The 13,605-nt window shown below is 45.2% G+C and overlaps 1 protein-coding gene across 5 annotated transcripts in view; it reads left to right on the forward strand.

The window, feature by feature from the left end:
* The window catches only part of hip1 (huntingtin interacting protein 1), a 59,438-nt gene that overhangs the window by 12,711 nt on the left and 33,122 nt on the right, over positions 1-13,605 (forward strand). For all 5 annotated transcript variants that reach the window (XR_013964647.1, XM_080772695.1, XM_080772697.1 and 2 more), the window contains exon 2: positions 13,243-13,306. Coding sequence is in view for 4 of the 5 variants with exons in the window: in XM_080772695.1 (XP_080628821.1) it covers positions 13,243-13,306 (64 nt within the window). In the remaining variant the exon portion in view is untranslated. The remainder of the gene's footprint in view (positions 1-13,242; positions 13,307-13,605) is intronic.

A 13,605-nucleotide genomic window follows, 5' to 3' on the forward strand; every position in this document is an offset into this window, starting at 1 on the left:
TTAAAAAATAGCAGACCTACAAGCTTGTAGCGTGTGTGTGTGTGTGTGTATGCATGTTGAGGCACACGAGAGAGACAGTGTGAAAGCGCTTTCACTCTGAACGACCGACTGCGAGTGACTAATTCCCGTGCCAGTTGCCGTGGGCTCCCACCTGCCCCCCCCCCCCCCAAGGGTGAGGGTTTGAGATAGGTTGTAGTTGTAGGACTAATGACTGGTCTAACCAATGACTAGTCTTGGCTAGGCAGGCTCCAGCCCCCATTTAGACTGCAGTCAAATCAAATTCAAATCTGATTTATTTCTCAAATCTGATCTTTTGGCCTGACCGACCGTTGCATTTGCATTTGCAAAGTGACCAGATCGGATCTGTCACAGCCAAATCCAGCCTGAATTAGATCTGTGCCACATGCATGCAGATTGGAATCCGATTAGTTTAAAGTCTAAACCCAAATAATAGTTAGTTACATAATGGAATCCGATTTAGATCAGGTTACTGCATTCAGACTGAGACGGATCTCCTGAAAACCACCTCTGAATGTGGCTCAAGTCACATTCGTGAAAATCGCATTCCATGTGACTTCCATGTGACTGTTTTGTTTAAAACAAATGGGATTGACGGAATCCAATCTGGCCGTGGTCAGCGTGGTGGCACAGATCTGATTGGCTGCCTGTGTAAATGGGCCTCAAGAGGGTTGGAGCTGGTCATTTTTTCAGCAGACAGGAAGTGGGCAGAACAGGGTGTGCCAAGACAGGAAGTCTGAATGAATTAAAGGCAGCACCTCCATCCCCAGGCAGACCCAGTGACCCAGGGTTGGACCCAGCTACCTCACTGTGCCACTGCGTTCAGACCCAGTGACCCAGGGTTGGACCCAGCTACCTCACTGTGCCACTGCGTTCAGACCCAGTGACCCAGGGTTGGACCCAGCTACCTCACTGTGCCACTGCGTTCAGACCCAGTGACCCAGGGTTGGACCCAGCTACCTCACTGTGCCACTGCGTTCAGACCCAGTGACCCAGGGTTGGACCCAGCTACCTCACTGTGCCACTGCGTTCAGAGTTTCCTGTTTTCCTCCCTTCATCCCCCTAGTCTGTTTACCGTTCCCCTCTAGGTGGGGAAGTCTTGGCAGAAAGCACAACACGCCTCCACTGTGGGCACCTGAACTATTTGATTTATGCCAACAGTTTAATGTCGTTTAATGCAATCAGATTTGCAATGCAATCAAACTTTTCTGTTTGCATGTATGGGCTGTCAAGGCCATAACGTTTGCTACTCAGTAGGCATTCCAACATAACTTCCAGGTATGATGATGATATGACACGCAAACCCTCTATATCCTTTCCTGGCTGCCCACTATTCAGAGGCACTGTGCGAGTGTGCGTTAAAAAAACACTGTCATCACAAAGTACTCATCTGAAAAACTATTACATTTATGTGGTCAGATGGAAATGCATGCAATCTCATTCTCTCCAAATTCTATATAGAGTCTGGAACTATACAGCCCCCGAAATCTGAGTAAGGAAGCTGGCATTTCCATTCACGAAAATATCCTTAGAGCTTATTTTTCCTTTTCTGCTAAAACTAAGCAATAAGCTATATATTCTTAGATGATTTTTATTTATATTAGGATAAATGTGCGCGACTGTAAAGACGAAACGGAAGTGGGGAGGAGGCTCCACTTATGCTTTATCGCTTACTCATCATAGAGCTTCCGTTGCTCCAAACGGTGTGAGGGAAGCATTTGAAAATGGCGAGAGACAACAGTCTGGCAGTGCGAGACATGGGCTATAGCCTGCCCTATAGTGTCCACTCCAGCTATGGCTTCTCAAACTTTTCAGCAGAGAAAGTTGGTGTTTCCTTGGGACCCATTTTCTAAGTTTTAAGCCGGTCAAAAGTCAATGCCAATCCCTTCAAAGACTGCACGCATTCATAAAGCACAAAGTAATTGGCCCTTCGATGCCCGTCCGACTGTGCTGTCTATGATGAAAAACATTTGCATATATTGAGCTGAGACTTGATGTGAGATTTCGGATTTGATCATCGGCGACGGCTACGCTGATGTGTTTTGAGCATCGCTACGCTCACATCAAATTGATAACAGATTGATAAATGTAGATTTACTGTATTGATATCCGTTTGATAAATAAGGTGCATTGTCCCTAGTGCTCATCCATCCATGATCCAACAATATTGTATGGTTTAACTTTAACCTATCCTTTTGCATTGCTTTTTCTTGTAATTGAATAGAACTGACTAATTAAGTACTTAATCTGATTGTCTCATATTAGCTTTCGCCTGGCTCAAATGTGCCAGAGCTGAAACGGAGGAAAGCACCCTAAGTAATTTGAACTATTAGGCCCTGCTTATTAGATTTTAGATCCTCATTTCAGCAGGCTGTGGTCAGAGAAAGAATACACATTAATATGTATAAAATGTATTATGCCTTAACATTATGCATAATACATTTGTTTAGTTTTTTCCCCCCCTTTAACAGAAGACGCCTTCTCTCTACTTTCCAACGCGCTGCGCTCTGCCCTGGTCTTGTGGTGGACACAACCAGGCTACGATCAGCATATCAATGCCTTGCTTTATACAGAAGGGCCAATTGGTTTTGTCCGGGCCAACTGTTTGGGTGTGTGTGTGTGTGTGTGTGTGTGTGTGTGTGTGTGTGGGGCAGGGGGGCAGTCAGACAGATATTTTGTGAAGCCACTGAGGAAATCGGGATTTCCTGAAAGTTCATATAATGGCCTGTTGACGTACAATTCAAGGACTGACAGGCTTAATTTTACGTTCATGTTAGACCCGGAGAACGCTTTGTCCATATTTTTTACAGTCTATGGTGTGTGTGTGTGTGGGGGGGGGGGGGGGTTCAGACCATAATAATCCATCTAAAAATAACTTCAAATAGCAAAGGATTCACAGATTCTTTGCGGGGGAGTAATAGAGTGATGTGAATTGATCCCTGGCTGTCCATGATGAACTGAGTATTGGAAATGATTGTAATATAAGGAAAGGGACAGAGGAAGTGAAGGAAGAAGGAGGAGTTGAGGTAGCCTCTGCCTGCCCTAAACCCATAATGACTAGGCCTGTCACAATTATTACATAATCGCCTAATAGCAACTATTTGAGATAATCGCAATTCTTTTTGGATAATCGTCAATCGTTTCCACATCGAAAACTATCCATACATTTTTCAAAAATGGCAGAAATAGCAGATCTACAAGCTTAAAACACGTCACTTTGTGACATGTTGTAACCTGTTGTAAGCTTGTAGAATGTAGATCAACTATTTCCGCTATTTTGTCATTTTTACCAGCGGCTTGTAAAGTGCTGGTCAATGAAAGCCCATGAAAACTAGACGACAGATCGACATGCTAGTCTGACGAGTACCGCGCCGACCTCCGCGGGGACCCCCATTGGACCCGCTGATGACGATTTTGACACATATGAGAGATGTTCTTTAATACCTGCCAAGCCAAATGTCAACACCAGTGGCGTGCACAGACATTTAGAGGTGCAGGTGCTCAATTGAAAAAAGGGCACCTTGTGCAGAGAGAGAGATAGTATTAGTGCTGCACTGCTGCCTGCTAATGAGAGAGAGAGAGGGAGAGGAGAGGAGAGGGGGGGGGGGGGGGGAGTTGCACCACTCAGTTCACACGGGTGTGATTTTTTAAAATTATTAAATGTGTCAGTGATTTATTTCTGGTCAACTTCAATTTGTAATCGTGACAGGCCTAATATGGACATCTGTCCAGATTAAGCCAATCTGCCTCATGGGATTCACTCGTCTGTCCATCGACTCACTTTCTTCTCACCTTTGACCTAATTTCTGGAAGCAGTCATTTCACAACATCATCAGCTAATGGTGCCATTGATGCCAGAGAGCCACCCTCAGCCAATCAGTGCCAACAGTCCTGATGCCAGAGAGCCACCCTCAGCCAATCAGTGCCAACAGTCCTGATGCCAGAGAGCCACCCTAGCCAATCAGTGCCAACAGTCCTGATGCCAGAGAGCCACCCTAGCCAATCAGTGCCAACAGTCCTGATGCCAGAGAGCCACCCTAGCCAATCAGTGCCAACAGTCCTGATGCCAGAGAGCCACCCTAGCCAATCAGTGCCAACAGTCCTGGGCAGCTGGCACTCCGTCCACCACAAAGTACAAAGTCTCACTGTGAGCGAATTGGGTCATCCTCATGTGGGAAGTTCTACTTCTCTCAATCGTCCCTTGATTTAAAAAAATATTAAGTGGAAAAAATTATAGAAACACACTCAAATGTTTTGTGTGACTATTAACTCTTTTTGCCATCTACTGTACGTACATATTCGTAATCCCCCCCCCTCTTTACACCATATATGAAGCGGTTGAGCCGCAAATCAGCTTTTAACATTGGTCCTGTTGCTAGGCAACGCCTCCCTCACCCCCAGCACCAGCGTCCAAAATTTCGCTCTGAAATATATATTTAAAGATTTGAGGCACATTTTCACGATTTTTCAAAAATAGCAGACCTACAAGAGCTTGTAGATCTGCTATTTTTCAATAGCTAAATTAGAACAATGTTTAAAACACCAAATGCGGGGTTCCCGCCCAAAATGGGTTAATTCACTGTCAGTAGAACGCGTTCAGCTCGGGACTTCTTCTGTCCCATACAGTATTTGCATACTTGATTATTATCTTTAGCATTAGTTTGGCGGGGCTGCTCGGCAAAACCACAAGAACATAAGCACAGTTTGTTGCTTTCAGGGCAGAGCTCTTTCAAAATGTTTAGACTGGTCTGTGGCAACATGAGTCATGACTCGTAGTATAGTTCCCTTTTCCTCTTCCGGGTATAGCTTTATTGGATATTTCAGAATTTTTGTCAGAAATTTATTGAGAGCCCCTTGAGATGCAGCATCTCGTTTTAGAGGGGGTCCTATACATACAACATTACAGCAGTGCAAGTACACATACTGTAGGTGCAACATAATAACATAACCTAACATACAGTTTGCTTGCTCCCTTTCCCCACCCCATCCCTGACTCGTTTATATATGGGAATAATGTGGATTGGATATTTGGCTCAGCGGCAGATTTGAAACACACATGAAGGTGTCATGTGTTTCCAATTCAAATCTGATGCCGAGCCAGTCAAATGAAGCTGTGAGAAACTGACCCGCAACAGGAAACGGGGGGGGGGGGGGGGGGGGGAACTACAGTCATGTAAGTGCTGGAAATCACACGCCTTCTAAGTTCTAACTTGGTCATATCCTGAAGTGGAAACTGGGATTATTGGGTAGTGGAGTTGTCAACCCTAGGTTACTTATAGCAAGACCATATAATGGAGCCATGCAGTGGTAGGATGTACTGGAGCGGAGACATTGTAGTTGTTGTCTGCCATTAGTCGCGTTGTCTGACTACTACTAACCCTAAATCTAAAAGCTCATAGCGCGCCACCGAGTGGCGCGCTACGAGCTTGTAGGTCTGCTATTTTTGAGAAACCGTGAAAATATTTCGTGAAAATATTTCTTTTACATTTTTAGGTCAGGCCTACTAAGTCTCTCGTGTAGCAAAAACATAAGAGTAGCAGTGCACTTGCCCTAGCCTCGACGACAAAAATGAATTGGACAGCAAACTAGTGCTATGCACGATTCTTGCAACAACAACAAAATTAGACATGAGATCGCATACTGTAGGTGTCTGAACTCTGGATCTTTTATGGGTTCATTGTGCATCTCTACCGGCGGCCATGCAGCCTCCTGCCTGGTCTATCACTGGTCTATCACTACCGGCGGCCATGGCTCCTGCCTGGCCTCCTGCCTGGTCTTCCTCCTGTGTCTCCTTCACTGGAGGCACAGCTGTGACTTAATTAGACACTCACTCTGCAAGTCAATCCCTTGGACACAAAGACCACGCTTGTCACCTTTCTCCAAACGCCGTGCCTTTGAAATTACAGACGGGAGGGAGCGAACAGCTTGCATTGTCTTTTACTGTGTGTGCCGCTCCAGCCAATGCCGAAGCAGAGTTCGTGCATGTGTGTAATGAGGACATATCCTTTGATTTCTAGAGAGGATTATGTCTGCTCCTGTTATGATGTCTTGGTTGCATCTGTCATATAAAGCAGTAGTTTTCAACCCTTTTCATGTCAAGGCCCATTATCTTTTCGGCAATTGAGCCACGGACCACCATTTGATGATATTTAGCCTTAAAATGTACAATTTTGTTCACAATTATTTCCATGCTGTATTGATGTTGTACCGTTAGGAGAGATAACAGGAAAGACAATTCTTCTACATTCTCCAATTGTGTAGACTTCTTGTAAATTAAGTAATGCAGATGTTTAACAATAATGTAACTCTTGGGAGCAAATGGACCTCCATTTGGTTTCATTTTATGCTCTAAGAGTTAAAGATCTATGGGTCCATTTGGTTACTCTCCGTCATTTAGCTGGGGACCACCTGGAACCCCATCAAGGACCACTGGTGTTCCCCGTACCACTGGTTGAAAAACCACTGATTCTTTATATCAGTGCTAGTTCAGTCCTCTGCCAAGATCTAAGTTATACTGTATGTCTCTTTGCTGAGTTCACACAAGGTTTCAGATGGGATCTTCCTCCTGGGAGCATGAATGTAGAAAGCTGATTTTATGTCTGGCTATGACTTTTTTTAACTGATCAGACAGTCTCTCTCTCTCTCTCTCTCTCTCTCTCTCTCTCTCTCTCTCTCTCTCTCTCTCTCTCTCGGCTGCCTGCTCCGGTGTAAGGAGCGGTGTGTGTGTGTGGTTGTGCGCGTGCGCACGTGTGTACATGATGCTGCGTTGCTACGTCCTAAATAAGTCATTATTAGGCCAATTATACCCGAGTAAGACCCGAAACTTCGCGTAGTAATTGTGGGGCCTTTATCATCTGATTGATGATTGATTTTTATTGTTTATTATTTGTACATGCTTACTTTGAAAATGCTCCAGCGCTATACTCTGTATGGTCTGTGAATGACACCGCTCCTTCACCCCATCCCACCCCACCCCCTCCTCTCCATTCTGCCCCACCTCACCCCCTCCTCTCCATTCTGCTTTTCCGGCTTCCACCCATTTCTTTCTCCTTGCTTTTCCTCAACCTGTTTCTCTTTCCTTCCTTCTGCATTCCTAACCTTATTTGTAACGCCCCCCCCCCCCCCCCACACACACACACACACACACACACACACACACACACACACACACACCCCAACACACTCGAGTGGAGTAGTGGACCATGGATGATTTACAGTGAACTTCCAGTCCTGGCAGTACACACACACACACACACACACACACACACACACACACACACACACACACATGTGGCGAGGAAGTGAAGACTCAGGATCAATCTGGGGGAAGTGAGATTATGAAACTAGCCTACTCCTGTCCTCTCCTGACCCCAACCTGCACAGTGAATACTTAAGCTTACTGTTGTTTTGGACCTAACCAAATGGACCCAATGTTCCCATTGTTGTTTTTATTTTGTTGTCTTGTTGATGGTGCAAGGATATTCCACGGTGACGGTACCTTGTCTGGGTGGGAAGTGACGGTGATTTGGAAGGTGGAAGTTGGAGGGCTTGGGATTTATTTAGGCCATGCCCACATCCTCTAGATTTCATACAGTATCTCTAAGAAGTGGTCAGACCACCACACACCCCCGAATTGTTTCTGAGTCACGACTCAGTTTATTATCTCACATCACATCCTGTCAAGTGAGAATTTGGTCTTTCCAGCAATGAAAAGGCAAACAGTTGGAAATGAGAATTGACTGTCAGTATAGTGTATTTGTATTTGATGAATTTCAGTTGCATTTTCATGGCCTCTTGCAAACAACAGTATACTATTTGTGTTTAGAGCTTGGAAATAATTATCTACAGAATATCAATATTGTAATATATTGTAACTAGAAATCATCTGGGATTTTGGTTGGTTAATATCATCATCATGATGTAGTTAGTTTCATTTATTGTCATTTCATGTGGAACTTTGTCTTCGGTCTCAAACAACAGTAACAACAAACAGCAGCAACAACAGCAACAACACTTACATCTTCATGGAAACAATGCAGGACAACAGTGGCAAACACATTAAAAACAAATCTAGCGAGACATGGTATCATTTAGTGCCTTAATGGCATTCGGAATGAAGGAATTTTTAAAGATGTTACGGTTATCTCTTTGTACTTTGTACCGAACTCAAATCCCTGCTTCTCGCCCTCAGGCGTCTTCCTGGTATGTATAGCTTACATGTTATTATTTTCCTAGTCGTAAATGCTGTATTACAGTAAAGTGACAATTAATGCCTCTTATTTGTTTGGTCGTCATCATCCATGTTTTCGAAAACCTACCAAAAATATCACTTGAGGTATTTGGTCAAACCAAGATATAGTGATATGTATCTGATATGATATAATAGTCACCCACCCAGGCCAATAAAGTACAATAAAGGGGCGGCGGTGGCTCAGGGGTAGAGTGCCTGGATGGGAACCGCAAGGTTGCCAGTTCAAACCCGGGCTCCCCCAGAGTTACTGTCGAAGTGTCCTTGAGCAAGACACTGAACCCCTAATTGCTCCCGATGTGCTAGTTGGTGCCTTGCATGGTTTCCGCTGCCATCGGTGTATGAATGGGTGAATGTAATGCACAATCTATGTAAAGCGCCTTGGATAAAGGCGCTATATAAATGCACCATTTACCATTTACTATGTCAGACAAATTCTGACATAGAGATTCTGTGCATTCATTGTAAGATTGGCTTCTATACTTTGATTTATCTTGTCTCGCCTATTCCTGGACTACACCCTTACTTGATCATAGTCTCCCTTGCCCTCTCTCCCTCCTCCCCTCTCTCTGCTCCCCTCTCTCCCTCCTCCCCTCTCTCCACCAGTTTTCCCCTATCCCAATCTCCCTCTCTCTCCCTCTATCCCACTGATTTAGCTCTGGTCTGACATCACATCACACACAATGGCAACAACAATGGCAATGCATACACGCCATCTTGGAAAGAACTTTGGCCCCTTCCCTACTTCCTTCACAGGTGTTACCGATGATACTAATTAGGGTCGCACAATGTATTTATGTCTCTGTATTTATGCCAAATATTGAGATATCGATATGATGTTAGTGATTTGGCTAACGCACTGGACCAGGACTTATTGAGAGGATAGCCCCTTGAGATGCAGCATCTCGTTCGCAATGCAATGGAGTGGTGGTTTATTTTCCAAGGGACTCAGGCTAAAACAGAGGGATGTTGCTGGCTTTAGAAGTGGTCAATATATCTATATCGCGATATTATTGCCTTTTTCCGTTACTGATATTGTGCATGTTCATATAGTCCATTTGTTCTGCATGTCTATAGTTTGACATAAATAGTTTGACATAAATACTTTGACGTCAGGCATGGCCGTACTACAGCATATGTGTGTGTGTCAGGCTGCGGACATGGCCCTAAATGGACATATTTCCAGGAGTCAGGAGGAGGTAGAGCGCCCGCTTGGAAACCGGAAGGTTCCCGGTTCGATCCCGGGCTCCCCCAGAGGTAGTGTTGTTGATGGGCTCAGGAAACCGGAAGGTTCCCGGTTCGATCCCGGGCTCCCCCAGAGGTAGTGTTGTTGATGGGTTCAGTAAACCGGAAGGTTCCCGGTTCGATCCCGGGCTCCCCCAGAGGTAGTGTTGTTGATGGGTTCAGGAAACCGGAAGGTTCCCGGTTCGATCCCGGGCTCCCCCAGAGGTATAGTGTTGTTGGTGGATTCAGGAGCAAATCCAGGATCAGCGTCTTGCTTGGCTATACTATACTGTTATTGGTGTGGTGATTGTGTGTAATTGAAGGGGACCCAGGGGTGGTCTTTTAGATGGGTCCCAGGGACATGAGTCCTACTATGGGGACCCAGGGGTGGTCTTTTAGATGGGTCCCAGGGACATGAGTCCTACTATGGGGACCCAGGGGTGGTCTTTTAGATGGGTCCCAGGGACATGAGTCCTACTATGGGGACCCAGGGGTGGTCTTTTAGATGGGTCCCAGGGACATGAGTCCTATACTATGGGGACCCAGGGGTGGTCTTTTAGATGGGTCCCAGGGACATGAGTCCTACTATGGGGACCCAGGGGTGGTCTTTTAGATGGGTCCCAGGGACATGAGTCCTACCATGACATTACAGTACTGCATCCCAGAACCCCCGGAAGGTGACGTGAGTGTGTCCTTTCTCAATTAAGGAATCTAAGGATTAGGAATGGATGCAGGGCTATTTGCATATGAATTGAGCACGGATGCATCGATGACTTTGATTGGCTGAGCACGTTGATGTATAATGATGTATGATGATGAGAGCGCCGCTCACTTCACACAAGTGTGATTTTTCTTTATTTTCTGCCATTGTCTCGTTTGGCCGACAGATGTGTGTGTGTGTGTGTGTGTGTTGAGATGGATCTCTGTGTGGTGTTGTTGCGTTCAGATGTGTGTGTGTTGAGATGGATCTCTGTGTGGTGTTTTGTTGCGTTCAGATGTGTGTGTGTGTTGAGATGGATCTCTGTGTGGTGTTGTTGCGTTCAGATGTGTGTGTGTTGAGATGGATCTCTGTGTGGTGTTGTTGTGTTCAGATGTGTGTGTGTTGAGATGGATCTCTGTGTGGTGTTGTTGCGTTCAGATGTGTGTGTGTTGAGATAGATCTCTGTGTGGTGTTGTTGTGTTCAGATGTGTGTGTGTTGAGATGGATCTCTGTGTGGTGTTGTTGAGTTCAGATGTGTGTGTGTGTGTGTGTGTGTGTGTTGAGATGGATCTCTGTGTGGTGTTGTTGCGTTCAGATGTGTGTGTGTTGAGATGGATCTCTGTGTGGTGTTGTTGCGTTCAGATGTGTGTGTGTGTTGAGATGGATCTCTGTGTGGTGTTGTTGCGTTCAGATGTGTGTGTGTTGAGATGGATCTCTGTGTGGTGTTGTTGCGTTCAGATGTGTGTGTGTTGAGATGGATCTCTGTGTGGTGTTGTTGCGTTCAGATGTGTGTGTGTTGAGATGGATCTCTGTGTGGTGTTGTTGAGTTCAGATGTGTGTGTGTTGAGATGGATCTCTGTGTGGTGTTGTTGCGTTCAGATGTGTGTGTGTGTTGAGATGGATCTCTGTGTGGTGTTGTTGCGTTCAGATGTGTGTGTGTTGAGATGGATCTCTGTGTGGTGTTGTTGCGTTCAGATGTGTGTGTGTGTTGAGATGGATCTCTGTGTGGTGTTGTTGAGTTCAGATGTGTGTGTGTTGAGATAGATCTCTGTGTGGTGTTGTTGAGTTCAGATGTGTGTGTGTTGAGATGGATCTCTGTGTGGTGTTGTTGAGTTCAGATGTGTGTGTGTTGAGATGGATCTCTGTGTGGTGTTGTTGAGTTCAGATGTGTGTGTGTTGAGATGGATCTCTGTGTGGTGTTGTTGAGTTCAGATGTGTGTGTGTTGAGATGGATCTCTGTGTGGTGTTGTTGAGTTCAGATGTGTGTGTGTTGAGATGGATCTCTGTGTGGTGTTGTTGAGTTCAGATGTGTGTGTGTTGAGATGGATCTCTGTGTGGTGTTGTTGAGTTCAGATGTGTGTGTGTTGAGATGGATCTCTGTGTGGTGTTGTTGAGTTCAGATGTGTGTGTGTTGAGATGGATCTCTGTGTGGTGTTGTTGAGTTCAGATGTGTGTGTGTTGAGATGGATCTCTGTGTGGTGTTGTTGAGTTCAGATGTGTGTGTGTTGAGATGGATCTCTGTGTGGTGTTGTTGAGTTCAGATGTGTGTGTGTTGAGATGGATCTCTGTGTGGTGTTGTTGCGTTCAGATGTGTGTGTGTTGAGATGGATCTCTGTGTGGTGGTGTTGTTGAGTTCAGATGTGTGTGTGTTGAGATGGATCTCTGTGTGGTGTGGTGTTGTTGCGTTCAGATGTGTGTGTGTTGAGATGGATCTCTGTGTGGTGTTGTTGAGTTCAGATGTGTGTGTGTTGAGATGGATCTCTGTGTGGTGTTGTTGAGTTCAGATGTGTGTGTGTTGAGATGGATCTCTGTGGTGTTGTTGAGTTCAGCCCATAGGGAACACCAGTGGTCCACATCCATCCAAACAAGGGATTATCCTCCCAGGTCTCTAAGCCGCTGCCCAGTTTTGCCATGCCAACACATTCATGTAACTCTGCCTATGATGCCACGGAGAGTCACACTCTAGTGTAAGGGATCCCTCGCCCCGGAGGACCCCGGCCATTTCCTTCTCTTAACCCATTTTGACCTGAGATCAGATTCTAAAAATGTTTTCTACATCCTGACAGTTTTCTGAAAAAGCTATATTTCTATGTCAGTCGTTCTTCGATTTAAACTACAAGCTCGTATAGCGTGCCACGCGGTGGCGCGCTATGAGCTTGTAGATCCGCTATTTTTCAATAGCTAAAGCACTGCATAACATAATGCTAACACCAAAAGGGGTTCCCACCCAAAATGGGTTAAAGTGAAATGATGTGCACTAAATTGATATGTGATGTGTGTATACACATACTGTCTATAATCCGGACCCCTCGCTTCTATACATTTTCCTTCCCTTGTCACGCTGGGCAAGACCTACGCTCTTCCCAAAAGTTTTCATGTCAAAGACCCCCACATTGGCACTAATTATCCCGTGGACCCCCATTTGAAAAGACATGCCAGGGACCCTCATAAGAGAAGATTTTTACAGCTCTAGCAGAGATTCTCAACCCGTTTAATTTCATGGACCCCCAGTTTGACATTTCTATCTCTGGGACCCCCAGTTTACTATTCTATTTCTATTTGTACACTCTCAGTTACAGACCCATAAGGGACATTTGGTTCCAAACTATCGTTCAGCTGGGGACCCCCTGGAACTCCATCAAGGACCCCTGGGGGTCCCCAGACCCCACTTTGGGAACCACTGCTGTAGAGTAGAGTGTATCGACAGAAGTAGTGGGATTTTGGCGGAAGAAGCGCTCAAGACGTTGACGTTGTTTACATTCTCCATGAATGAAAAAAGGGTTGTGATTGGTCGAAACATAATTGTATCAGGGGGAAATACATGTCATCTGATGGATATTCCGGCCCGACACTTCCGCCGATATTTTAATATTGTTAATAGCACAGTCTTACGGGAACATGCTGCCACTAATTCTTTGCTGCTTGTTGTATACCTACTGTACTGTACGAGTGAGTGACAAATACAACCCACTTGAATCTTACGGTTGTGTTTTATAATGTGTGAAATAGATGATCTGTTACTGATACGATTTATTTCCCTTCTCAATTATAGGCTGTCAGCATCAACAAGGCCATCAACACACAGGAGGTTGCTGTCAAAGAGAAGCATGCCAGGAATATCCTTTGTGTGGTTTGGTTTGAGTGTGCAATATAAGTTGTGTGTGTGTGTGTGTGTGTGTGTGTGTCTCTCTCTCTGCCTGTTTGTTTATTTTTGTCTGTGATTTTGCGTGCATGTGTGTTAGTGTCCATGTGCATGTGCAGCGGAGTTGAGTAGAGTTTGTTTTGACCTGGCCAGTAGATGAGCGATGTTTTCCCTGATTCCTGGTGTGTGCTTGGGGAAGTTCTTAAGCATTTCTCCGTGACTCGAGGGTTATGTTGGTGCAAGATCCAAACAATAGACATAATGTGATCCTCG

Source organism: Protomyctophum bolini, assembly GCF_963924005.1.
Source record: "Protomyctophum bolini genome assembly, chromosome: 9".
NCBI lineage: Eukaryota > Metazoa > Chordata > Actinopteri > Myctophiformes > Myctophidae > Protomyctophum > Protomyctophum bolini.